General features: G+C 48.0%; 2 protein-coding genes, 1 non-coding gene and 1 pseudogene across 4 annotated transcripts; 1 reads left to right on the top strand and 3 right to left on the bottom strand.

Moving 5' to 3' along the window:
- Window positions 1-759: 759 nt before the first annotated feature.
- Window positions 760-10,438, bottom strand: TRUB2 (TruB pseudouridine synthase family member 2). Of its 2 annotated transcripts, XM_066610719.1 has the most exons (8): window positions 10,301-10,438; window positions 8,618-8,749; window positions 7,656-7,730; window positions 6,862-6,923; window positions 6,333-6,414; window positions 6,169-6,241; window positions 2,670-2,806; window positions 760-1,451 (listed from the first exon to the last, which is right to left on the bottom strand). In XM_066610719.1, exons 1-8 carry the CDS (start codon window positions 10,404-10,406, stop codon window positions 1,105-1,107), a joined length of 1,014 nt encoding a protein of 337 aa, XP_066466816.1. In that variant the 5' UTR covers window positions 10,407-10,438; the 3' UTR covers window positions 760-1,104. The 2 variants fall into 2 exon arrangements, with proteins under 2 accessions (XP_066466816.1, XP_066466817.1); XM_066610720.1 differs by lacking the exons at window positions 760-1,451; window positions 2,670-2,806 and adding an exon at window positions 4,820-5,670.
- Window positions 10,439-12,515: 2,077 nt separating this feature from the next.
- On the top strand, window positions 12,516-19,610 carry COQ4 (coenzyme Q4). Its single transcript, XM_066610746.1, has 6 exons — window positions 12,516-12,592; window positions 13,544-13,640; window positions 15,386-15,488; window positions 16,494-16,623; window positions 18,969-19,062; window positions 19,182-19,610. The coding sequence occupies exons 1-6, from the start codon at window positions 12,565-12,567 to the stop codon at window positions 19,342-19,344; spliced, it is 615 nt and encodes a 204-aa protein (XP_066466843.1). The 5' UTR covers window positions 12,516-12,564; the 3' UTR covers window positions 19,345-19,610.
- LOC136635811 (5S ribosomal RNA) lies at window positions 18,096-18,214 on the bottom strand (annotated as a pseudogene).
- Window positions 19,611-24,454: 4,844 nt separating the features above from the next.
- On the bottom strand, window positions 24,455-24,547 carry TRNAR-UCU (transfer RNA arginine (anticodon UCU)). Its single transcript has 2 exons — window positions 24,511-24,547; window positions 24,455-24,490 (listed from the first exon to the last, which is right to left on the bottom strand). It is a non-coding gene; the product is annotated as a tRNA-Arg (tRNA).
- Between the last annotated feature and the right edge of the window lie 315 nt (window positions 24,548-24,862).

The raw sequence follows: 24,862 nt of genomic DNA, 5'->3' as shown, positions 1-24,862 counted from the left end.
AGTTTTCTTTTGCCTGTCTTGGTGATTGGTGCCAGTGTATAAGAAGTGCTCTATTCTCCTCTAAAGACAGAGAATCCAAGCTTGCCTTTATCCCTGGAAGATAAATGGAGAGAGGAAAAGGGGTGGCGGTAGAGGAAATGAAAAGCCTAAATTTAGTTATGCATAGTGCCATGGACTTTGCAGAAAAGATGGGTTTTTAAGGAGGTGAGCAAGGAAGCATCCTGCAGGCGCTGTGGGAGGGCATTTGGTGCCTAAGGGGAAGAAAAGAAGAGACAATAGAGTCATCTGAGAGGAGACCTTCAGGCAAGGGAGGGCACCAGGATGAGGTCTCTTGTTATCTGGTGTGCTCCCTGTGGCATTTGGTGGGCCACTGTGAGATACAGGAAGCTGGACTAGATGGGCCTATGGCCTGATCCAGTGGGGCTGTTCTTATGTTAGGTAGCTAAGGGTAGTGAAGCTGTGAATAGTAGAGTATGAGAGTGGAGGTGGGGGGGTCAGGTAGAACTCCAAAAGTAAGAAGCATGAAACCCAGGGAGAGATGACATATTCCAAAGAACTTAGGGTAACAGTAGTTATTTCTCTCCTATCCTCACAACAACCCTGTGAGGAAGGTGAGCTAAGACGGTGCCTCAACCAGTGCCACCTGGTGAGCTAAGTGGGACTCGTACCTGCCTTTCCTCTAATCGAGTAGAACAGTCTAGCCGCTTTATGACTTGCTAGCCCTTAATGCGTCACAAACTTTTTTTTGCAGTTCAGTTACAAAAAAATTTATTTTTCACATTCAGATACCATCCGTTCTCCAGCTCTCATTGCCTTTAGACTTGCATTTGATTACAAACATCTAAACAAAATAGATTCCAGAGGTTGTATCAAAAGCAGCACTTGAGAGGAATTCGCTAATGTGATTTTGGGGGGCACCTCAAGGGTGTTCTGTGATGTTCCCTTTGAAAAGCATCCCCGACTGGTGGCAAAGGTGCACAACTACCTTTTCAAAAACTTTGTACAGTTTCTCACTGTGAAAACAAGTATCAGGTGTAAAATAGCTAGGAACATTTAAGGATTCTTTTCTTGCTTGCAGTTAACTTTCCAGGCAATGCAAGATACTCATTTTATCACCGAGCTTACTGGCAAGGCATCTTCCCCTCTGCTGTGATGTTCGGTATCTGCTGCCTGGCCCAGTCCACCCCCTTTCTGTCCGTCAGAGTCAGCATGGGATTCCTGGTGTGCCAGGCTCCGTTGAAGTTCAGCTTGGACCTTCAACTTGGACTGTAGAATTGCGTTTTGGATATTCTGCAGGTTCCACTGCGTCCTCAAGAGAGCGTCGCCCAAGGTGAAAACACCATCCCGCACCCGTCGTACTTGTGGGCACATGGCGGTTGACTTGAGCTCCAATCCGATCTCGTGAACTATCTTTCGGAGATATTGCTGGGTCTCGTGCAAACAATGAATTTCTAGCATGGGACAGAGAAATTAGTGCCACAAGGGGATGGTGAGGCTGCAAGTAGCAGCAACAAGGAAGCCCTTCTGAAAATTTAAATAACTGGTCCCAAAAATTACTGCTACAACACATTTTGAGCTCACAACACTACATGTGGATTTTTCCATATGTTTTACTCTCTAACCCCAAGAGGAAGTTCAGGCCAAGACAGAGTGGCCTGAGGTTGTTTGGTCTATTTCATGATCACCTTGGGTCTCCTTTCGTCCCACTAGGGCACTCCTGGCTGAGTTTACACATGGAAAATGAAACATACATCAGTTTTGAGTTAAGAGCTCAGGCCCAAATCCTTACCCACTTTTCAGCACTGGCATAGCTATGCCAATGGGGCATGTGTGGCATCCTGCAGTTGGGGGGCACTCACGGAGGTCTCCTCAAAGTAAGGGAATGTTTGTATCCTTACCTAGGAGCTGCACTGTCATGTCATTGCTGGAAAGTGGGTCAGGAATACGCCCTCAGATATTTATATACTCACCTTCCATCCCAAATGAGCCCCCACTTCAGCAGCCTGAAATCTATCCCGTTATACAAATCTCAGTGGCGTCGCTAGGGGGGTGCGGGCCGCACTGGGTGATGTGTGCAAGGGAGGGGGATACCCCGTCCACTGCAAGGAAGGAGGTCCATCTTAGGGGCGACACATTGGCCTCCCGCATCAGGTGACACAAAGCCTAGTAATGCCACTGACACATCTTAATATAAAAGCCTACAAATAGATTGTGGGTCAGCTATGCTGGTTTTGCTTTGGGAAGGAATGTCTAATGTAGGGAAACTTTTGAAACAAGCGACTGGCCCCCAGGCACTTAAAACGTACAGCCCACTCTACCATCTTTTAATGTCTTTATATATACTATATCTCTCTCTAAAATAAATAAATAAAATAAATCTCAGTACTCTGCCATCCTCTTCTGCTGAGCGTCTCTTCCCAGCACCTGAAATGGCAGAGCAGAAACTCTACCTGCCCCTTGTCACTGCACACCATGTCTTGGTCTCCTAGCCAAGTTCAGGTGATACTTCTATTGTCTGAATTGCAACCCCCTGCACATGCAATGAAGATATACTGGGGGAAGCGAGGAGAAGAACCAGGATGTGTGCATGACATGAGCATGAACCCCGTTTGATGCATGAGGCTGGTGAGATAATAAGAGTATTGTCTGAACTGCAACCCTAGCCATACCTAGCTGGAACTCAGGAGGTGCAAACCGGAGACAACGAATCGCTGTGATCAAAGGAGGGCTCTTCTCCATGGGCCGAATTAATCCCTTCACGGCCAGCTCATAGGCCTCTTGTGTTTTCAAGTCAATGTTAGCATGTCTGGGGAAAGAGAACGCAATGAGAACCTTCTCTTCTCCTGAAGCTGCAAGGCTAACTTCCTGACTGGCTCACACCATTGCATTTTGGGCACCAAAGGAGACCCAGTGAATATAAGAACATAAGAACATAAGAACAGCCCCACAGGATCAGGCCAAAGGCCCATCTAGTCCAGCTTCCTGTATCTCACAGCGGCCCACCAAATGCCCCAGGGAGCACACCAGATAACAAGAGACCACATCCTGGTGCCCTCCCTTGCATCTGGCATTCTTACATAACCCATTTCTAAAATCAGGAGGTTGCGCATACACATCATGGCTTGTACCCCATAATGGATTTTTCCTCCAGAAACTTGTCCAATCCCCTTTTAAAGGCGTCTAGGCTAGATGCCATCACCACATCCTGCGGCAAGGAGTTCCACAGACCGACCACACGCTGAGTAAAGAAATATTTTCTTTTGTCTGTCCTAACCCGCCCAACACTCAATTTTAGTGGATGTCCCCTGGTCCTGGTATTATGTGAGAGTGTAAAGAGCATCTCCCTATCCACTCTGTCCATCCCCTGCGTAATTTTGTATGTCTCAATCATGTCCCCCCTCAGGCGTCTCTTTTCTAGGCTGAAGAGGCCCAAACGCCATAGCCTTTCCTCATAAGGAAGGTGTCCCAGCCCCGTAATCATCTTAGTCACTCTCTTTTGCACCTTTTCCATTTCTACTATGTCTTTTTTGAGATGTGGCGACCAAAACTGGACACTATGGCTTGCCCGAGGACAATATGGCTTGCCCGAGGCAGATGTAACATATGGGGGCAAGACTGCTGGTTGCAATCAGTAGCCATTTTACACACTCGTAGGGGCCTGGGTACAGTGTCAGTGGGAATTACTGGTGATTATTCCTGTGATCAACCCAGTTCACTAGAATTGAAAGAATTGAGAGTAGAAGGAAAATAGCAGCTAGGGTTGCTCTAAAGACTCCCATACCCAAGACTGGCAAGACCTCCTTGTGGGTGAGGTAGCGCACCAAATACTGCGAAGGGGACAGATTAGAGGTGGAGGAGAGGAGAGCAGCAAGCTAAAAACGACGTAAGAGGAAGTCTGGATAAAAGAATGGCAGGCTAGAGTGTCAGAGATGCTCTAGCCCAGCACTCTCTTTCACACTTCTTTTTCTGCTCTGTTCCCTTCTTCCTTTTTGAATCCAAAAAATGGGAAGAGGGGAACTGAGGGAGGTGGGTACCCTGCATCCACCATCCTCATGCACAGCCTGGCTTTGCTTGTAAAAGAATTCCTGCAGTGCTATAATAAGTAGATTCTGTAGCCCTTCTCATGCTTTCTCTAGCGCAGTGTTTCTCAACCAATGGTACGGGTACCACCAGTGGTATTTGAGTCATGCCTCAGCCAGGAACTCACTAGCTGGCCTTAGGCAAGGCACTCTCTCTCTCAGCCTCTGTTTTCCCATCTGCAATATGGGGATAATACACGCCTTACAGGGTTAGTGTAAGGAAAACATCAAGATAATACATGGGAAGCACTATACACTCAGAAAGCGCTATGCAAATATTAACTATTGCGAAGTAGCAGGCTCAGGCCTACATCCCACTGAGACAGTAAGTCTCAATTTCCAAGAAGCTCATTCCTCCTGCCCTCCTCACGTGCCATTACAACCACCTGATACTGGGGTGCGTGCCTGCATTCAGGTCAACTCAACCGACGCTAGCAAACCCCTGATGCTGTCTCGGACCATGGGATTTGCATCTTTTGGCCTAATAATCATGGACCCAGAAAGCCAGTTAGCTGCTGTTCAGATTCCTACTAATTTTATTAGCATTTGGGGGGGGGGGAGAACCAACAGCTTTTTTGAAGCTGTGGATTTGATCCTAGGAAGCACATTGCTTTAGAAGACGTCGTAATGGCTTGTTCGTTTCTCGTTATGCGCAGGAGAAAGCCGCACCTAAAGACTCTTCCAAAAGAGACGTGTAACACTCATGATCCGGGGGGGGGAAGGTGAAAACACAACCAACGTTCATGTTAAAGAGCAAAATTTATTGAAGATGAAAGGGATGAGCTTCTAAAGACCAAGGATCTCTTTGCTCGTAACCAGGCCTGTGATCTGTACACAGAATGTACACTGGTGTATCCTTTTCAATGCCTCTACCAAAATAAACTATTGTGAATCGCAGCCAAACCTCCCTCCCAAAAGAGGAAGAGAGCAGGCGGGTTCAAGCTTCGTTTTGGCAGTCAAGAAATCAGCGTTACACAGCTCTGCTCAACAAAGAGCAAGTCACAATTCCTACAAAAGGTAAAGTGGACTCCTCTGATATTTTTTAGCCATCGAAGACTTAAAGCAGAGCCTTCTTGCTTGAAAGAGAGCCTGTTGTGTTTCTTGCAACCAGGCTAGATGCCTTTAAGAGTGTGTTGAGAAAATAAATCACCCGCAGTCTTCTCCCCCCCCCACACCCCCACAAGAATTAGCTGTTCCCAGGACCCAATCCCAGGGAATTCAGAGTAGTCTAGTTAAATCACATGGGGTTCCTGTCCCCTATCCTGCTAGTCAAGGTTTCTCCTGTCCATCTGGGGTCACTTGTGGTTCTGCTTCCTGGAAGTCTCCCTGCAAGGCAGTTTCCAGGAGCTGGTCAATTTCAGTCTGCGGACGCAGCACACACCACAACAACAGAGCAATTCCCAGGAAGCTGAGCAGCATCACTCGCCATACTGGCTGCTGGTAATCGCTGCCCATGGACCGTTCCACGCTCCATTCCCGGGGGTTGGCGCGACTCTTGGAGAAGCTTAATGGCTGGGAGCTGTCTGGCTCCCCTGGCTCTTTGGGCGGGCGGTAACAGCGCAGCGGGAAGAAGCAGGGGGATGGATGTGGCCTGAGGGAGAGAAGGAAACAGACAGGGGGTGAGGAGGATAGTAGGATTCCTCGTGGACCATCCTCACCCTGGAGCTCCTGCTTACCATATCTGCGATGGGCCTTGAAGTTTCCAAATGACAGGGTCTAGCAACGGCATAAATCTGGGACCAAGTGACCTCAACATCACCTGTGCTTATTTGAACCTGCCAAGCCTAGAGATAATGCTACTTAGCTTTTGAATAGCAATGTCCAAGCATGTGCAGTACCTCCACATGTATTGGTGCAATTCTTAGTACAACCCTATAAGGCAAGATTTATCCCCATATTGCGACTGAAGCTGAGAAACGGCAGCTTTGTCATGGACTCAATCAGTGAGTTTAGGAAGAGGCAAGATTTGAGCTGGGAAAGCCCTAATTTTCTGCCGTTGCACCACACCATCTATAGCCTGAAATCCAAGTACCCTTGGCTTGCTTTTGTATTATTTCTTTCTTATAAAACAAAAGTCATGGACACATACTGCAGGAGAGCCTTGTGGTTGGATCCCTGGATCACAGCAAGGATCCGTTCCAGGTTCTCCCGGGTGATGTGATCTGTAGTCAAGGAGAAGAGACACGTGCCCTAAGTTCTCATGATAAAGATGAGGCAAAATTACAAAGCGAATGAGCACTTTTTCATGCTTACCAAATGTGGTCTTCTCGATAAGTTTGCCTGTATCTGAGAAGTCGTCGGTGGCTTTGCCAAGCAGACCGCACACTGTATAGGCCTTTTGAAAAGAAGACAACAGTACGGCATTTAGAATGGAAATGCTGGGCGAGAACCAGAGGCAGAGACTCCCGATTGTACAATTACCTCCCGACAGCATACAAAGATACAGTCAGTGCTCACTATCTGCTAGGGTTAGGTTCCTGGAAACCCTTGTGGATAGCAAATTTGCACATAATGAACCACTGATCCTATAGGATCTATACAGTTAGGTGGAGGGTTACCTTACCTGCAGGGCTTCAGCTTCCCCTGGCCACTTCAAAGGCTTCACACTGGTCAGAGGTGCCATTTTGAAGGTCCCTACTGCCTTTGAAAGGTCTCTGCTTCCCCCAGGAAGACAGCAAAGACCCTCTGGAGGCAGCAGGCACCTTCAAAACGGCCAATATATTTGAAAGATATATTTCAAAGTGGTTTGAAATATATCTATAAAAAATGTAAAGGTGCTTACCCTGGACAGGTGGGCGTCGTACAAATCCGTAAGCAGCTTGTTGCCATGACCCACGCCAAGTACTGAAACACGAACAGGTGGAAAAGAGAACCGTCGATTGGCATATAAAAACATCCCATTTGCTGACTGCAAATCTTGAGTGAGATCAGTTGACGTACCTAGACCGAGGGAGGATTTTGGCTGGCTTGGGTACCCTAAGCAGGAATGCCACGTGGCCTTGATAGGGGTCAAGGCTCTTTATGGTGTCAATCGTAATTTAGTGTCTTGGGGGGTGTGAGTGTAAATAGGGTCCCCTTGACTTACCTGGGAGCAGAGCCACCCAGGAACCAGCCCCCAGGCAGGGCAATAGCAGGGGGAGGGAGCCTGCCTTGACCCAGTGCCTTGCAGGGGAAATGGAGCCATGGGGTGCCACAGGTGGACCCTCACATCCGCCAAGAGGGCAGTAACGAAGCCAGCTCTCAGTGGCCCTGAATGTACCTGATAAATATCCCTACCTGGTATGTATTAGCTACTTTGGATGCCCTTCAGGGAGACAGAGGGGTAGAAATTTAGTACATAGTAGATAAATAAATAAGACTGGTGCATGGCCTAGGATCTCAAGTGAGTTCAGGGATGACTGGGGTGCTCCTATCCTAGTCACTAACCACTGCACCATGCTGCCTCTGAATAAAACAATAATGGAACCTGTGAAAGGTACAGCAGCTCTGCAGGTGGTATGGGATTAATAATCTCGATGTGTGAGCTCAGGGTTTTGTTTGTGAAGGCAATCAATGTTGAAGGCATTCTTTGCTTACCAAACACACCGGATGATTTTCTATCCAGGCGATGGCCTGCCCCAATTTTCAAGTGGGTGAAAGCTGGTCCAGAGACTGTACAAAGAAACCAACTATTTTATTATTATATAAAGATACTTTTTTTTCCATTCACCGATATTAGAAGAACATAAGACGTGAACACAAGCCCACCCAGGAAGACATGGAATTAAGTCCCCTTTCCCACTGATCCCTGCAACTGGTATTCAGGGGTACACCACAGAGTCATCATGACTAATAGCTCGGGGTGTTTGGTGCTAGTTATTTTACTCTGAAGTAAGCCCATTCTGTTTAGTAAGGCGTAGAGTCCAATCCTTATAGGCTTCCGTGCCAGCGGTATGAGCATGCCGCTGGCATCACAAACGTGCTGTAAAGCACATTTGCAGCGCTGGGTGAGCGCTGGACCAACCTCAGTGCCAGAAGGATTCCCAGGGGTATGTTACACCACCAGGGGGGCAGTGCAGCTTTTCAGGGAGGGGAAGGAGTTCCAGGGCAGGGGAAGGGTGGAATGGGACCAGTGAATGCCTCCTCCGTTGGATCCTATCCTCTGGGTCAGGCTGCAAAGTCCGACATGGAGCTTCTCAAGACTGCGCAGGCAAAACAGCCAGCACAGACTTGAGAAGCCCCAAACATGGTAGCCTTTCCTTGGAAGAAAGGTGCTCCAGCCCCCTGATTATTTTGGGTGTCTTCTTCCACACTGCTGTTGTAGGGAGCCACTCCCTACAACTCCAACAGCGAAGGCACCCCAAAGAGGGCTTTCCAGGAAGAGTTATTTGCTGTTTTAGAATTATTTTTCATATGTTTTTTTTTATCCCATCTGAGCTTGGCAAGGCAAGTTAAAAAAAGAAACAACTTTAATAGCAAGATAGCTGAATACAGCCACCACCTCTGGAACAAGCCAAACTTGTAGTGACCTTAAGTGCGGTTCTTTTACCACAGCTTACCTAGCGGATGGTCGGCCAGAACAGGTACCTGCGTAACAGTCATCATCAGCTCCTTTCCACCTTGATCTTCCACCGTGCTTGGCAGAAAGCGTACACGTTGTCTTGGCGCAGGTCGCTCTAATGAGTTCAGACCTAAAGGCCAACAATAACAAATGGGTTAATTTATATAGGCTGGGCACGCCTTACCCAAAGGTCTTGGGACCAGAAGCGTTTTGGATATCGGACTTTCCTATATTTTGAAATATTTGCATATACCTGACAACTTGGGGATGGGGTCCAAGTTTCTAAACACGAAATTCATTTGCTTTTATATACACCTTATACATATAGCCCAACGGTAATTCTATACAATAGTTTTTAAAATAGTTTTGTGCAACCCATCACATGAGATTGGATGTGGAACTTTCTACTTGTGGTGTCACGCCGGCGCTCAAAAAGAGTTACAGCTTTCAGAATACTTTGGATTTCAGAATTCCAGTTAAAAAATGCCCAAGCTGTAATTAAATTCAAACTGGAAACTTGGGAAGGTATCTCTTTTTTTTAAAAAAATTCAAACATCTGGGGAAGCGCACGGGGGGCTTGCTCCAGTCCACAAGAGACTATAGGGCTCTTCACATATTATTCTGTACCTTAGTACACATTTCCATTCAAATGGCTATAGGTGGGTTATATTTTCAGATCAACAAACCACATACATTAGATTGTACCTGCCTTAAATAGAATGTGTGAATAACACATTCCTTGACACAGACCACCAGTGACTGTACCCAAGTGCAGTTTAATGCATGACAATCCTTTGATTTGCTTGGTTACTGTTTAGTCGCAATGGTGCAACTTTAGTTTGGCATGGAGGACAAGATTCCCCCGTGCTCAGTTTGGTGGGCAGGCAAGACAAGCTTCCAAGCAAGACCTGCTGGACCACTGATCCCGTTTCCCACAGTGGATAGAGCTGCCAACCCCTCCAGAATTGGCCTGGCCTCTCCGTAAGTCAGCATCGGATTGTCAGAGCAATCATGGAGACTTTAACAAAGCCCCCTTCCTTCATGACACTATGTAGGGGTGGAGAGGGGGAACCTCAAGGTAAAACTTCAGCCAGTGTTGGCACCCCTCCTGGTACCCATCCCACTGCTTGGGAAACACCGAGATAAAGGAATGGACAGCAACATGCAGTGGAACTAATACCAGTTCAGGACCTAATGTAGCATGCCAAATAATGCCCTCTGCTCAATCCTCCCTCTACTGTTTCAGCTCAGCACCCTCCTCTCCTTCACACTTCCTGTTTTTCCCAGCCCCCTCTTTTCCAATCCAAGGAGTGGAAAAGAGCAGATATGGGTTCTTCCCCCCCCCCCAACCCATCTGCTGCCTGAGGCAACAGCCTCAGTTGGCCTCATTCATGGGCCGGCCCTGAATAGAAGCCAAGTCAGGGAGGGCTTCTCCTCTTTATCCCAGCCCCTCCTTTCCTTTTCCAATCCAAGGAGCAGTGGAAACAAGCAGATAAGCAGTGGTAGACAGATGAGTGCTTCCCCCCACTCATCTGCTCCCTGAGGCAACAGCCTCAGTTGGCCACACTGATGGGCCAGCCCTGAATGGAAGCACAGAAGGGGATGGGTCCTGACCCTTATGCATCACAAGGGGGGCTGCAGTCTGCAACCTGCCCCCATGCAGCAGGCTAGAAAAGCTCACCTTTCAGCAGCTGGGTCTCCACTGTGTCCCTCACAAGGCTCCAGTGCACCCCAGGGGGCTTATACACTGCAAAGACCCCCTGCAGCCCAGCCCTGGCAGCCCGCATGGTGGAGAGAAATGGCCCTGCTGACTCTGCCTATGGGTGCAACCGCCACACTGTTCCCCCACTGGGCGCAGCCATCTTGGGCGCCACCTCCAATGAAGTCCCCCCAGGAAACAAGCATCATAGAAAGCAAGGAGATTAAAGAGGGAGCATGGTTTGAACAGCAACAAAGCTGCAAGGAGTTAAGGGGGCTCACTCCCAGGTAAGTGTGGGTAGAATTGCAGCCTCAGAGCCCAATGCAAGCATGTCTACTCAGAAACAAGTCCCCTTGTAGCCCATGGGGCTTACTCCCTGGTAAGTGTGGATAGGAGTGCAGCCGCAGAGCCCAATGCAAGCATGTCTACTCAGAAGTAAGCCCCCTTATAGCCAATGGGGCTTACTCCCAGGTAAGTATGGGTAGAATTGCAACCTAAGAGCCTAATCCAAGCATGTCTACTCAGAAGTAAGTCCCAATGTATTCAATGGGGCTTACTCCCAGGTAAGTATGGCTAGCATTTCAACCTTAGAGCCCAATCCAAGCATGTATACTGAGAACTAAGTTCCATTATAGTCAATAGGGCTTATTCCCAGGAAAATGTGGCTAGAACTGCAGCCTTGCAGCCCAATCCTAGGCATGTCTACTCAGAAGTAAATCCCACTATACTCAATGGGACTTACTCCCAGGTAAGTGTGAATTTCTCCCCATTGACTTGCTCTCCAGCTGCCAGCAGATGGCGCCCCCCGACCACTGATCTCTCTGGATTCTCTTGCAAGCCTTGGCCCTGCAGGAGATCAGTTGCAAGCAGGAAGTGCAACCAGGTCTGTGCTTGGAGGGGGCTGGTGTTTTGCTGTGCTGGAGTTGGCTGGCAGCATCATGTTCCCCTTGCATTAGAATCCCAGGAGGTGTCATGGTGTGTTGCAAAGGCATTGCTCAAGTCATCCTGATTTCCCTTTGATTTTAGAAGGAGAAGAAGTCATGGGGCTGTTTCTGCCCAGGAGGGCTGGCAAATCCCTCTCTTGGCTATTCAGTCTGAGAAGTGCTCTTGATTCCCACGTGGTCACAGGCAAGTACCTTTGTGTTCTGTCCCCCCCCCTTTCCCTGATCCTTCCCCATTGCTTGGGACAGCACTTATTCACCCCCCCCTTCCAATAAAATCATGTCCCTGTTTTGCCTCTTGGGGGAATACTGGACATGCCTTTTTGAAACACGTGGTTAATGTTCAGCCCCACCTCGGGATCTCTAGGGTTGCAACCTTGTGTGTACTTTCCCTGCAGAAAGCTCACTGCTGGCCTTGTTTCCAAGTAAACATGCATAGGATTGCTTTGTATTAGTAAAACCTCCAGCAGTGCACTCTCTCTCTCTCTCTTTCTCTCTCTCTCTCTCTCTCTCTCTGTATATTCAGGAGTAAGGCTGCAATCTTAAATACACTTGGCCCCATAAGCGTAAGCCCCCAAATAAGCCCCCGTTGAACACTGTGGGACATACTTCTGAGTTAATTGTAGAATCATAGAAGGGAACCCACAAGGTCATCCAGTCAAACCCCCTGCCTCTAGCAGGAAATCCTCCCAAACAGCAGTGTTGTTAAAGTGTTTCTCTTCCGCCGTACCACTTCACACAGTCCACCTATTTGATGTGCCATTGGAAGTAACTGACAATGACATCATCACCAGCTACCACTGGGTTGTGATGCGGCAAACACCAGTAAGAGGCTCAGAGTGGACAAGAGGGCTTTTTGAGCATGCTTCGGAGTCAAGCCTCTTACCTCTGTTTGCTGCATCACACTCCTGGTGGCGGGGTCCTGCAAGTACCACCAGAGACCACCTCGAGTACCACTGGTGTAGCGTAGTAGTGTGATCTCAGGCAGTGCAATAAGTACAACTGCAGTAGACGTGTAGCCCTATTCCTGGTGGGGTGAGTGTGCGCCGGCAATACCTTCGCCCTATCTCAGCATGAGTGGAAAGAGCCACAGAAATTAGGAGCAAGCAGAAATGCCACGTTTGTTTCACCATGTTGAGCTTCTGCCCACTTCTCTCCATAGGTAGAAGACACCAGGTTTGCTACACAGGCCAACAGTTGGCTGCTGAGAGCCCAGTGGATGAACCAAAGCATCATCTGCTATATCCAAGCCACATCCCAACGAATGCCCTGCAAAAAGCCTTGCTGGCTGCCGGCTCAGCATTCATGGCTCTCTACAATCCCTACCGGCATGGTGAGCTGGAGCTTTGACTTCTTGTTTTAAGCCATTTCTGCCCAGCCCACAGGCATATACATTTGATCCCTGTTGCACAAATGCAACGGTGGGCAGAAATTGGTGGTGTAACACTGGGGGTGGAGTCAGGCAGAAGGCAGAGGAGGATCAATGGTACCTTTTTGGAGTGGTTGGCAATAGATCAGCAAAGGCTGCTGCTTTTCCCCCTAAGATACAAAGGGAACAACCACTTGTCACCTCTCAGCCCAGGTAACAGGGGACATGCCGCTCAACCCCACCGGCAAGGCTTTAAGACAGTGCTTTTCAATCGCTAGTGTAACTTAACGGTTTTGGCAAGTGGTACTTGCTCTCACGCCCATAGGGTGACTACTTGGCACTTGCCCAACCCTGCTGGGCTAGGAGAGGCTGGGATGCACCCAAAGGCAAGGTGGAGTAGCAGCTGGATTTTCGAAAGGTCCAGCAGGAGCAGCTTTCAAAAGCTCCCAGAAGCCATTTTTCCAGCCTCCGTTAAAATTGGGCTCTCCCAAAATTGGGCTGTCTCGTATCTTGAAATTAGGAACAGGATTTGCACATTTTCTCTTCTGGAAAATTCGCAGCTCCTGAGTTTCTAGGTGAGAACAAAGTGCTTCTTTCTGGCCATCACCTGCTTAATGATGTCACTTCCTGCTTAATGATGTCACTCCTGCCCTCCAGCCATGAACACCGTCTTTGCCCTTTCCTCTTATGGTTCTTTCTCAAAAATGGCAACTCCTTCAAAGTGGACGTTGACCAGCTGCTTGAAGTATCTGGTTAGCAAGATCAAGAGCAGATGAATGATCTCGACACGGCCTTGCCTGATGTTTCCTTCAAAGCCAGGACTGCCCTTGATTTGCTGGTTACTCAATACTTGTGAATTATCTTCTCCCTTGCTCACTTTCCTCTCTCTTTTTGCTCCTCAACCCCTTTCTTCAGACATGGTGGCTGTTCTCGGGGAGACGACCGGCTTCCTAGCTCTGCAGAAGCTCCGGGAGAGGATGCGCAGTGACCCCGAGGGCTATCGGATTCTACAGTATGTTAGCGTGGCTTTTCTTAGCCTGTAGCCAGAAACAGATTGTGTTACAAGGATCGGCACTGTATGGGGTCAGGACATCTATTCCTATTCAAGGTCACATAGGTTGGATTAGTTATATCTTTAAAACACACAAATCCTCCTTTTATTCTGGGGGGGGGGGATTGAGAGATTGCACAAAATTAGCATTACAAAAAAATGTATGATTTCCTTTCCTTTTATTTCCTTTTTTTAGTATTTGTTCTTTAAAAATTTGTTTTATGAATCGGCCTTTTCAGCCACACTAGACGCTGTTCCAGAACCACCATTCAGAGCGCGATGCCATAGTCTTTCGAGACTGAAGGCTGCCAACAACAGTATGATTGTGACTTTTAAAAAAACCGTAATATGTTATTATTTTAATGTATGATTGTGAGCCACTTTGGCCACCTCCTTTCAATGGGAAAAGGTGGGCTATCAATATTAAAAAAAAAAAAATACGTTGCTTTATACGGTAATTCATTATATTGCTGTACTGCTTTTCATTCCCCTGGGGGCTGGGGATAAGAATAGGCCCTCAGTTTGGCTGTACTTGTTGTAAGAGGCGACTAAACAGCCACCGGGTAGATGGGACCCATTAGCCTGGGAAGGCAGCTCATCTGAGAGAGGGAAAACTCTGATCCCAAACCTCCACTGCCTTGTGGCTACATCCAGTTATGGAAAAGGCTTCAGGAGTCAACCTCGAGGCAAAATCCGGAGCCGGAGTCCCTGAGGCAGTTCATGGCTGAACACAGTCACGTTCTGGCAACGCCTGCGACGCCGCTGGAACCAACTGTATTGGCCTCTGCCTTTCCATTGGACCATTTCAGCGACGTGGAGAGGGGGGATTTGCTGCATGGCTAACAGCCTGTCCTCCATATCTACCTTGCCCAGGCTTCGCGCACTGGAGAGGACACTCTGTTCCAGAACCACCATTCAGAGCGTGTCACCATAGTCTTCAGAGACTGAAGGATGCCAACTGCTTTTCAGGAAAAAAAAAGGTTATCAGAGCAGTTTCTGTAGCAGAAGGAATGAGAAGATGGTGCCGTATCCCAGAGTAGCTTGCGGGCTAGAAGGAAGGAAAATGCTGGGTGCGAGGGAGTGGCAACAGGACTCAGGGAGCTTGTGGTCTTGTGTGGCTCCCTGAAACATGTGGTGGGCCACTGTGAGATGCAGGAAGCTGGGCTAGATGGGTCTTTGTCCTGATCCAGCAGGGCTCTTCTGATGTTCTTAAAAGAGAGACCACAGCAAAGAGCCATAGGAAAAGATGCCATGCTGGGTGAACAGGTGCAATTGAGATCAGTGGGACTGACTCTTGAGGTATCGGCTTGTGCCGTCCGAGAACAATGGCGCGCTCCAACCAATGTTACTATATTCTGCCTTGCGAATTTCAGTGGGAGGGGGACTGCAGCACGCACTCCCTGACGCATGTGGGAATTAAATATGCTTAATAGCGGCTCAGTTCGGATGTATCTGAACAAGCCTCTGCAAGGTGCGTGATCATGTGCGAGAGGCGGGGAGTAGGTAGCGCACAGAGCTGTGGCTCTCAGAGGCACATCCGTGTGAGCAAGAACCTGTGGTTTCCCGTTGCATCTGAACTGGACCATAAATGAGTGTTCTTAAAGTGGTGGTTCCCAAACTGTGAGCCGTGGCTTCCTGGAGAGCCACAAAAACCAGCCAGATTTCACAGTCTGGGCTCACTGGGCTTGATTGCTGCTTTGTTCCAGAGAGCGACCCCGGATACGCCTCTCCACACTGGACGTCACTGGACTTCGAGGACTTCCAGATGGGACCTTTGGCCGGGAATACATTCGCTTTCTGGATGATAACGTGAGTGCCAAGCGATAAGGCAGGGTTTCTTGGAAAGGCTTCCTTCCCGTGACCTCCATCCAGGGGGCGCACTGCCATGAACCGACTGTATGCAAGAGCCCACATTTATAGAGACATGGCCATAGCTCAGCTCTGTTTTGTAAGGAAACGGACCCCCCACCCCATGATCAGGCGCAATGTATCTTTGAATTGCTGGGGGCTAACGGTGGGGACATATGTGACTGCCTTCTACTAAGTCAGGCCCCGGCCCATTTAGTTAAGTATGGTCATCGCTTCCTCTCCAAGATTTCCAGTGGGGGTCTTTCCCAACCCGAGTTGGAGGTGTCGTGGGTTGAACCTGGGACCTTCTGCATGGAGATCCGGTGCCCTGTCCCCGAGCCAAAAAACACTCTCTTGAAAGGCTATCCCCTTCAAGACCTACTTATAATTGTCGAGAAGGCATCTGATTGAGCATTGTGGATGCTAAACTCAGTGGAGCTTTGTTCTGATGCAGCCAAGCTTGTCCTGGACATGCACCCCCTCTGTATCCACAGTGTCCCGTCCCCCCCAGTGTCCATTATCTTCCATTTCCTTCAGCACCAAGCAGGCATTTTTCTTCCTTTTACAAATGCTAGAAAGCAACAAGGAGGCAACCAGCCTGCATGCTGGAGGGACACGGATCGGAATGTTAACAGGAAGCTTCCTGCTTCCTGTTAAGGTGTCTTTAGGGTCCTAGTGTCCCCTGCTTCTGTTGTGTAGACTGAAGCAGGCAGGCGGTTGTGTTCCTGCTCTAGCGTTAGTAAAAGCAAGAAACATGCCTGCTTGGTTATGAAAAAAATGGCAGGTAATGGGCAGCAGGGGATGTTGTGTACAGTATAAAAATAGGGTCCCCTTTTATCCATGTTCCATATCTGTGTGTGCAGGAATATGTTCCCTGTGGATACTGGGGGACACCTGCATTCATTTAACCCAGTATGTCTTTGGAGCAGAGAATATACACGAACCTGCCTTTGTTCTGATTGGCAGAGGGTTACTCCGGACTCCAGGATGCCCACCAAGTTTATTGATGACGAGGAGCTGGCCTACGTCATCCAGCGGTACCGGGAAGTCCACGATCTGATGCACACCCTCCTGGGCATGCCTACCAACATGCTGGGTAAGGACGAGAGTCTTATCTTGTCACGTGTTGCAGCCATTGTGCACCTGCTGTTTTAGGGGGGGCAAGTCCACATCTTAGGGGTTTGCACTCCAGAATGACACTGACGGCTCACTGCAAATTAGAACTGTTTACTGCTAGGCGAGAAGGCTGCAATTTAGAATTGCAGCTACGAGTAGGCGAGGCACTCATGAGTCTCCGCCACGTGATTTTAGGGCATCAACCGGGCAGGTGTCTGCCCTGAGCAATAGGAGTTGGGTAAACAAGAATGAGGTGGGAAAGTGGACCGATATGCCTGCCAAAATTCCTTCTTTGTGATGCATCCCAGCTCTCCCGAGGATGTGATTGCGCAGAAGATTATTTCCTATATATTTTTCAAGACTTATCTTCACAACAACAGGGACTAGAAGCTTAAGGAAAAGAAACAAATATTTGAATCCCATGCTTGGTAGTAAATCCTGCACTCAGTAGTAAATGTCACGTGTGTGTGTGATACAGTATACACTGTCATAATCACTGGGTTCTCTTCTGGCAGTGCTTGTGAACCACGTGTAGGCTGGGTTGTCTCTGCCCAGTTTGTGGGTCAGCCTGGTGAGTGGGAGGAAGCTGGCAGGTGCGCTCATGTCCATGTAAACCTGCCCCCGCCCCACCCAAAAAAGCTGGCACTGGCCCTGAAAATATTGTTGGCTGAATATCTGTTAAAATGGTGTGGGCACTGAAAGTGGAGGAAGGATTTTGTAGATGTTGTTAAAAGTTAGGCAATGGTTTGTGGGATGGCAGTCGCCTTTCACCTACTTTCCAGACAGAGCCATGCCACGTGGAGTGGAGGTGCCCGCTTTGCCTTTAAAGTATAGCTGGGAAACGCGGGGTGGGGGTGTGGGGTTGTGCAATCAACCCTGAGCCTCCAGCAATGGCGGTCTACGTTCATGGCAGGGAAAGGATGAGTCACTACTGCCTTTGCCCTATTCCCTGTTCTTCAGAATCGGCAAAAGCCTGACTAATGTTGCAGAAGGCTGTGAACTCCTGCAGGGCTGGCTATTTTGAGCAAAGACAGTAGAGGCTGAAAAACTGGGCCCTTGACATATATTTATTTCCTCCTTTCTGTGACACAGACACCACCACACCAACCTCCCCATCAATGCAACATGAGAGGTAGGGGGACAAGCTGCCAATCTCTTGCTTAGTAACCCTGGTCAAGTTTCTAGCCCTTAAGGGCAGGGGTCTCCAGACTTTGAGCTGCCAGGAGCACACTGCCCAGTTTTGTTCAGGGCCAGAGCAGATGAACTGTAGGAAATAATAGAATCATAGAGTTTGAAGGGACCTCCAAGGTCATCTAGTCCAACCCCCCTGGTTGGCAACCTTCAGTCTCGAAAGACTGTGGTATAAGCCTACAGCACCCGGTATTCCCAGGCGGTCTCCCATCCAAGTACTAACCGGGCCTGACCTTGCTTAGCTTCCGAGATCATGGTATAGGCCTACAGCACCTGGTATTCCCAGGCGGTCTCCCATCCAAGTACTAACCAGGCCTGACCCTGCTTAGCTTCCAAGATCAGACGAGATCGGGCATGTGCAGGGTAACCCCCCTGCCTGTATCAGGAAACACTCGTAGAGAATCTCCAGCACCTTTGCTTGAAGATCTTCGGTGCGGGAGAATCCACCCCCTCCCTCGGCAATCTGTTCCACTGCCAAACCACCGTGAATTTCTTCATGAGGTCCAGCCAAAATCTCCTCTCTTGCAAATTGCACCCAAATAATGTATGCATTTTGCACATGGCTCTAAAAAGACGGTCACAATCGGAGCAAAATATCTGCCACTCAGGGGCCGATTGCTGTGTATGTCTTTCTCTGTCTCTCAGCTGGGCTCTCAGTGAGACAGGTCCAGCCCTGCAGTGACTTCAAAAAGTGTTGCTTGGCCGGATGTGGCCCCTGCATTAATAGCGCCGTTAGGGGCGAGAAAAGAAAGAGGAACCATGAGCCCTTCCTTGCCCACCTTTCTTGCTTGTTGGCCGGACAGTTTAACCCATTTTCCTCTGGGCTTTCCCAAGGGGTGAATGGGAAGACAGGTGGCCACCTTAAAGGGTGAGGTTTGAGGTGGGTCCTAACTCTTGACCACTTGAAGACCAGTGGGCTTCTCACTTCTCACTCCCTGCCCCTTTTTTGTTTTCTGGCTTTGCTGAACATCTGCTGCAGAGTCTTGCAAAACTCAAAACTTTACCGTTTACACCTTTGTGTGACTTTTCTCGGTCTTAGTAAAGGTATTTCTGGATTAGGGAGGATCTTCCTCAGCTTCTGGCAAGAGATTTGCCTCTTTTAGCATCTCCTGTATTATTTATTTTTCTCGCTAGGGGAAGTTGCGGTGAAGTGGTTTGAAGCTGTCCAGACTGGCCTGCCCATGTGCATTTTGGGAGCTGTGTTTGGCCCTGTCCGTCTCAATGCCCGGTAGGTTGTCTCTAAATGAGAATGGCTAAAATAATCAAGAGATTAGAGTCCCTTCTTAAGAGCGGAGGGCTTCTCTGATAAGAAAGCCAATTCTTTTCTCTTCCTTATCCCCCATCCAGGAAGCTCCGTATTCTGACCACCGAGCTCATCCCGTGGGCCGTCCGGAGCGGAATCAACTCCAACCTTATCCTGAATTACTATTATGAGAGCCGCTGGGAGCAGTCAGTGGAGTCCCTTCGCAATGAAATCGGGATTCTCCCACCCCCGGCGATTCAGGTGTGAGTTCATGCCACTAAAGAAGAGCGTCTTCACCAATGTCGCGGACTGAAGTCAAAGTGAAGCATGGCTTGCGCTGGATCAGCTCTGGGGCATCTGTGGTTCATCCCATGGAGAGACTGTCCATTTAGCAGCACATGTTTTTTGTCCCCCACCTCAAAAGGATTTGGTTGTTGAACCCAACAAGTGTTATGGTTACACTTCCTTAGTTGCTCGGTAGAGACAGTTGTGTGTTCAGTGGGGGGAACATAAAACTGTCCATCTGTCTGGTTCATGTTGCTAAAACCATATTGCTTTATTGCCTCTGTTCCATTCACTTTCACGACAGTCCTGTGAGGATCTTGGACAAGCACTAAGGAAGGGCCTGTGGTTGGGGGGGGGGCCTGAAGATGACTGCTGGAAGCTCCATTTCCCCACAAACATAAACAGTTCTTAACATTCCCGTTGTACAGGCACAAAGTTGAGGCTGAGTGAGGCTGTAGGTCAAGTGAACCCAAGTGGTGGATAAGAAGGGATTTGAACTCAGGTGACTAAGAGGGCAGTTTTGATGGACAAATAGCACCCCCCCCACACACCCCCACACTGCATAGTTCTGATCTTCATCAGACCTCCACCCACCCAGTCCACTGGCTGCATTCTCTGTCTTTTTTTCATTTCTGGCTTTAAGCTCATCTCTTCACATGTAGTTTGACCTTTGGCCAATACATGAGAAAACACTGAGAGTTTTTGGTTATCGAGAATATAAGTTTTCTAGTCCTCATGACTTCCAGAGAAATTTTGGATACAGCCAGGAAGGAATTGTTTTTGTTTTTCTTTACCAAAGCTCACAATACCAGAGGGGTGGGGTGGGTCATTTGAACTAAGCCCCGTTCCCCCTTTCTCTCCATAGCCACCTTCCTGCCCCCCCTTCACTGAGCATCTTTGTGTTCTCTGCAACTGTGATTTCCCAAATTCCGAGAAAAAAAGTTTACACACAGATGACGTTGGTCAGTGGAACTATTTTATTAGAAACACTCAATTTTCGGGGGTGGAAGTTGAGACTTGCTTCTGATTCTGGCATTTATTAAGAATGCAAATTGTTCTTAGAAGACGCCTAGAGGGGGAGAAAGTGCTGGCTCAGCTTCTTGTGGCTCCCGACCAGATATTGCCTGTCTCTGCTGAATTTCAGCTGGCTTGGATGGATGGATGGAGGTACGCAGGCTGTGGGCTGAAAATGCGGTCTTGGAAGCAACAGAGGTGGGGTTGAACTTTAGTGACGCTGACATGCCTTATTGTTTTATTTTCCTTCTATTAAATATCTTTACATCTTGCCCGCAGCAGCTAACAAAACAAGCAATTCCTACATCTCTTGGTGAAATAGGGAGGATGTTTTTCCTCTGATCTAGACATTTTATCACAAAAAAACAACACAACAGAAGCTACAGTGTGTGAAGTGATAGTCTGGGTGCGCTGTGCATGCCCCTTAGACCAGTGGTTCTCAAATCTTTTAGCAGCGGGACCCACTTTTTAGAATGACAATCAGTCGAAACCCACCGGAAGTGACGTTAACTTGGCAGTGATGTCATGGCCAGAGGTGACATCATCAAGCAGGAAAATTTTTAACACCTACCATACAACAGAACCCAATTTGATTAAGTAAATTCAAAGTTTGCAGTAAGTTTAAACATTTATCCAGAATAAAGAACCCTCCCAAACAGTTGCTGGCTGTTTTTAAAAATGTATTAAAAATAAAATACACATTGAAATGAAATGAATGGGGACCCACTGGAAATGGGCTTGCGTCTGTCTAGTGTGTCCCGACCCACAGTTTGAGAAACGCTGCCCTAGGCATTCATGCTCCTGTGCTTAAGGGATGTGTGTTAAAGGCTAGATGTGTAGCCCTCCCACTTGGAGATTTAAACCGAGGCTGGGGTTAAGGGCTGTCCTTTTAAAGACGCTCACAGCTTGCTCCCGTGGAACATTACAAGGGCAAAACTAGGAGAATATGGAACCAGGAGGATGAGTGGGAGAGCACAAAATAGATCCCGAACCCTTGGTAAATAGGGTTTGGAATGGATGGAGCCCCCTTGCTGTCACCCACACTAGTTGCAATCGGGGAACGCCAGAAGTATCCCCAAATCGGAGTCGAGGTCTACAGGAGGGGCCTGACCACCTGGCTGCCAACTTTGGAGGGACAGAAAAAAAGAACTGTCTCCTTTCAGAACAATTGGCGCAGGTGGGGTAGGGGGACCTCCAGTGTGCATTCAGTTTTGAATGGAGGTGGTGGAGCTGGCAGGTGACTGGAGACGGGGGGGAGGGCCAAAACAACCCTTCAAAACCTGAATCTCCAGGCTTGCAACTTCATATCTAATAATGGGCTCCTCTATGAACCAGTGCCTTGATCTACCTTTGCTTCTCAAGGCATCATAGTAGCTTGAGGGAACAAGCCTCGCCTTTGTCGGTTACAAAGCCATGAAAAAATGCCTCGTCGCCCTTATTCATCAACTTTTGCTCCTTCCAAGCTAATCCATCCCCCTCGTTCCTACACCCAGCTCCCAAAAGTGGGTCATGAATCCTGCTGCGGTTAACTAACAGTGAAATTCCGTGCATGCCTACTCCGGCGCAAGCCCCGCTGTGTTCGGTGGAACTTACTCCCAGGAAAGCATGCATCGGGTTGCAGCCTCAAGCAGAGTCCAGTGTCCAGCAACCAGTGTCCTTTTCTATCTTTTAAGGATTAGGTTCCTTTGCAGTAGAGAAGACTAGTGTTTCTCAAACTATGGGTCAGGACCCACCAGGTGGGTAGCAAGCCCTTTTCAGGTGGGTAGCAAGCCCTTTTCAGGTGGGTCTCCGTTCATTTCAATATTTTTAATCTATTAGACTTGCTGCTGCCATGGGATGTGACTGCATTTGGGCAAGCATTACAGACCTGTACTTTTAACAAGCTACTATGTATATTCTTTGATCAATGGCAGTCAATGGGTCTTACTGCTGGCTAAGTGGAGGTAGGTTTGCAGACTAGGATAGTTCCAAATCTTCCTGCTTGATGATGATGATGTTGGCATCCTTCAGTCTTGGAAGACTATGGTATCGCACTCTGAATAGTGTTCTGGAACAGAGTGTCCTCTCCAGTGCGCGAAGCCTGGGTAAAGAAGGTATGGAGGATAGGCTGTTACCCATGCAGCAAATCTCCCCTCTCCGCATCGCTGAAATGGTCCAATGGAAAGGCAGAGGCCAATACGGTTGGTTCCAGCGGCGTCGCAGGAGTTGCCAGAACGTGACTGTGTTCAGCCAGGGACTCCGGCTCCTGATTTTGCCTCGAGGTTGACTCCTGAAGCCTTTTCCGTAACTGGATGTAGCCACAAGGCAGTGGAGGTTTGGGATCAGAGTTTTCCTTCTCTCAGATGAGCTGCCTTCCCAGGCTGACGAGTCCCATCTACCCGGTGGCTGTTCAGTCGCCTCTTACGACAAGTACAGCCAAACTGAGGGCCTATTCTTATCCCCTTGATGATGATGATGATGATGATAATAACAGGTATTTATATACCGCCTTTCTTGGTCTTTATTCAAGACTTTATTCAAGGCGGTTTACATAGGCAGGCTTTATTTAAATCCCTTATTAAATAGGGATTTTTACAATTTGAAAGAAGGCTCTATCTTTCAAGAGCCACAACAAATTCAGATGTTTCGTTCTGATCTGGCCTCCATCCTCCCATGCTCAGAGCAGATGGAATAGCTTGGCTTCAGCTTGTCAGCTGCTCCAAGGTCGCACGGTGCCGGTGGCCTCGAGCTGGCGACCTTGTGGATGTTATCTTCAGGCAGACGGAGGCTCTACCCTCTAGACCAGGCCTCCTGCCTCCTGCCTCCTCCTGATAATGTCACTTCCAGTCATGACATCACTTCTGGTGGGTCCTGACAGATTCTCATTCTAAAAAGTGGGTCCCAGTGCTAAATGTGTGAGAACCACTGGTCTAGCGGATTGTGGTGTCTTCATTAAAAATTGGTTCTGTTTTGTTGTGGCTGATTTATTAGTTGAGCAAATGTTGGAGACAAATGATTCTCAATTGTTTTTACCAAGTTTTAAAAGAAGCTTTATTATTATAATAAAAAATAAAGATGGTTTTCCAGGTAGAAGGTGCATCTGGCCAACTGCGTTCATTTCTCTCTGATATATTGCGTCTGGGCTTGCAACATAACGGGCTTCTTCAGTTAAAGAGGCATTTCGCAGACCTCTAGAGGGGATGTGCAAGATGCAACAGGTTTCAGAGGCCTGAATTATGCACATGGATGATACGTACACAGAGAAAGAGCTGACCCTACCTGGTCAGTGGGACAGAGCCAGTTGTGAACCAATGTCCAGAGTTACTGTGGATTTTAACATCACGTAAGAAGAGCCCTGCTGGATCAGGCCAAAGGCCCATCTAGTCCAGCTTCTTGCATCTCACAGTGGTCCACCAGATGCCTCAGGGAGCCCACAAGACAAGAGAAATTTTGAATTGGAAGGATGGAGTTGGAAGAGCATTTCTATTTCTATTTAGCTTTTGTTGTTATATAGGGGAGGAGGTTGATATGCTGTATGAAGTGCCACTTAAACGGATGGAGGACTTATATAATTAATTTATTATGGTTTGCAGCCTGGTTTAGCCTCTGACTTTATGAGCAGTACGGTGTGTGTGGGGAGGGAGGGGGGTTTGATGCTGTTGTACACATACAGGGATGTGGTGGGTTTACCTAATGAATGCCAGTTAGCATCCTTCCTAATAGAGCCTCTGCCCGTTCTCCGATTGTCTTCAGACTGTTGATTGGAGGCTCTTTGGGGCAGAGACCAGTCTTTTCTTCTCCTATTTAGTTTTTGTTGTTGTTTCAGGCATTCTGTGAGGATTCCATGTCTCTTCTAAACATTATTTTTAAAAAAAAAAAAAAAAACATTTAAAATTTAAAAGAAAATTTAAATTTTTTCTTTTCATTTAAAAGAAAAAAAGAAAGTTAAAAAACAACCCCCCAAAAGCAAGGTTTGTTTGCATGTTTTAAATATTGACTTTCACAGATCTTGGGTGTGTTGTTTGTAAACTTTTCTTTCTTTCTTTCTTTTTTTGCAAGTTCTTTTTAAATACGGGTTGAGCGGAAACGACCCAAAACACGACTCTGGTGGGACTCGAACCCACAACCTTTGAATGACTTCATCTGTCATTGATCTAGAAGTCCAATGCGCTATCCATTGCGCCACAGAGCCTGCTGCATGCAAGCCTCTGATCTCTCCTGACCTGCCTGCCTCCCTCCCTCCCTTGCTAGCGGCAGCTTAGCTCACTCAAAGCTGTTGATCTGCTTACCAGACTAGCTGGCTGTGCATCTCAATTATTTATTTATTGTGTGTTCCCTACAGTGGCTCCTAAAAAAGGTTCCCTGCCTCCCCTTCCAGCAAATGCACCGCCTCCAACTTTGCTTTTGCACACACAACAGCCTCTCTCCAAGTTCCTTTGCACAAAAGCCTGTCTCTCTTTGGTGCACAGGAAAGCAGTGAATTTTTTTTTTTTTTTTTTTACATCCA

The sequence above is a fragment of the Tiliqua scincoides genome, chromosome 16 (assembly GCF_035046505.1).
Source record: "Tiliqua scincoides isolate rTilSci1 chromosome 16, rTilSci1.hap2, whole genome shotgun sequence".
NCBI classification, from domain to species: domain Eukaryota; kingdom Metazoa; phylum Chordata; class Lepidosauria; order Squamata; family Scincidae; genus Tiliqua; species Tiliqua scincoides.
The sequence above is the reverse complement of the archived record's forward strand: the minus strand, read 5'-3'. Positions and strand labels throughout refer to the sequence as shown.

What these genes read in the sequence shown, in the direction of transcription:
- TRUB2 (XM_066610719.1), bottom strand. Translation starts at nt 10,406, where the DNA reads ATGCGGGCTGCCAGGGCTGGGCTGCAGGGGGTCTTTGCAGTGTATAAG. An exon ending in TCTGGCCGACCATCCGCTAG is followed by an intron (nt 7,731 to 8,617) that starts GTAAGCTGTGGT and finishes TTCTTTGTACAG; the next exon opens with TCTCTGGACCAGCTTTCACC. An exon ending in ACGACGCCCACCTGTCCAGG is followed by an intron (nt 6,415 to 6,861) that starts GTAAGCACCTTT and finishes TCTTTTCAAAAG; the next exon opens with GCCTATACAGTGTGCGGTCT.
- COQ4 (XM_066610746.1), top strand. Translation starts at nt 12,565, where the DNA reads ATGGCTCTCTACAATCCCTACCGGCATG. An exon ending in TTCGCTTTCTGGATGATAAC is followed by an intron (nt 15,489 to 16,493) that starts GTGAGTGCCAAG and finishes TCTGATTGGCAG; the next exon opens with AGGGTTACTCCGGACTCCAG. An exon ending in CCTGTCCGTCTCAATGCCCG is followed by an intron (nt 19,063 to 19,181) that starts GTAGGTTGTCTC and finishes TCCCCCATCCAG; the next exon opens with GAAGCTCCGTATTCTGACCA.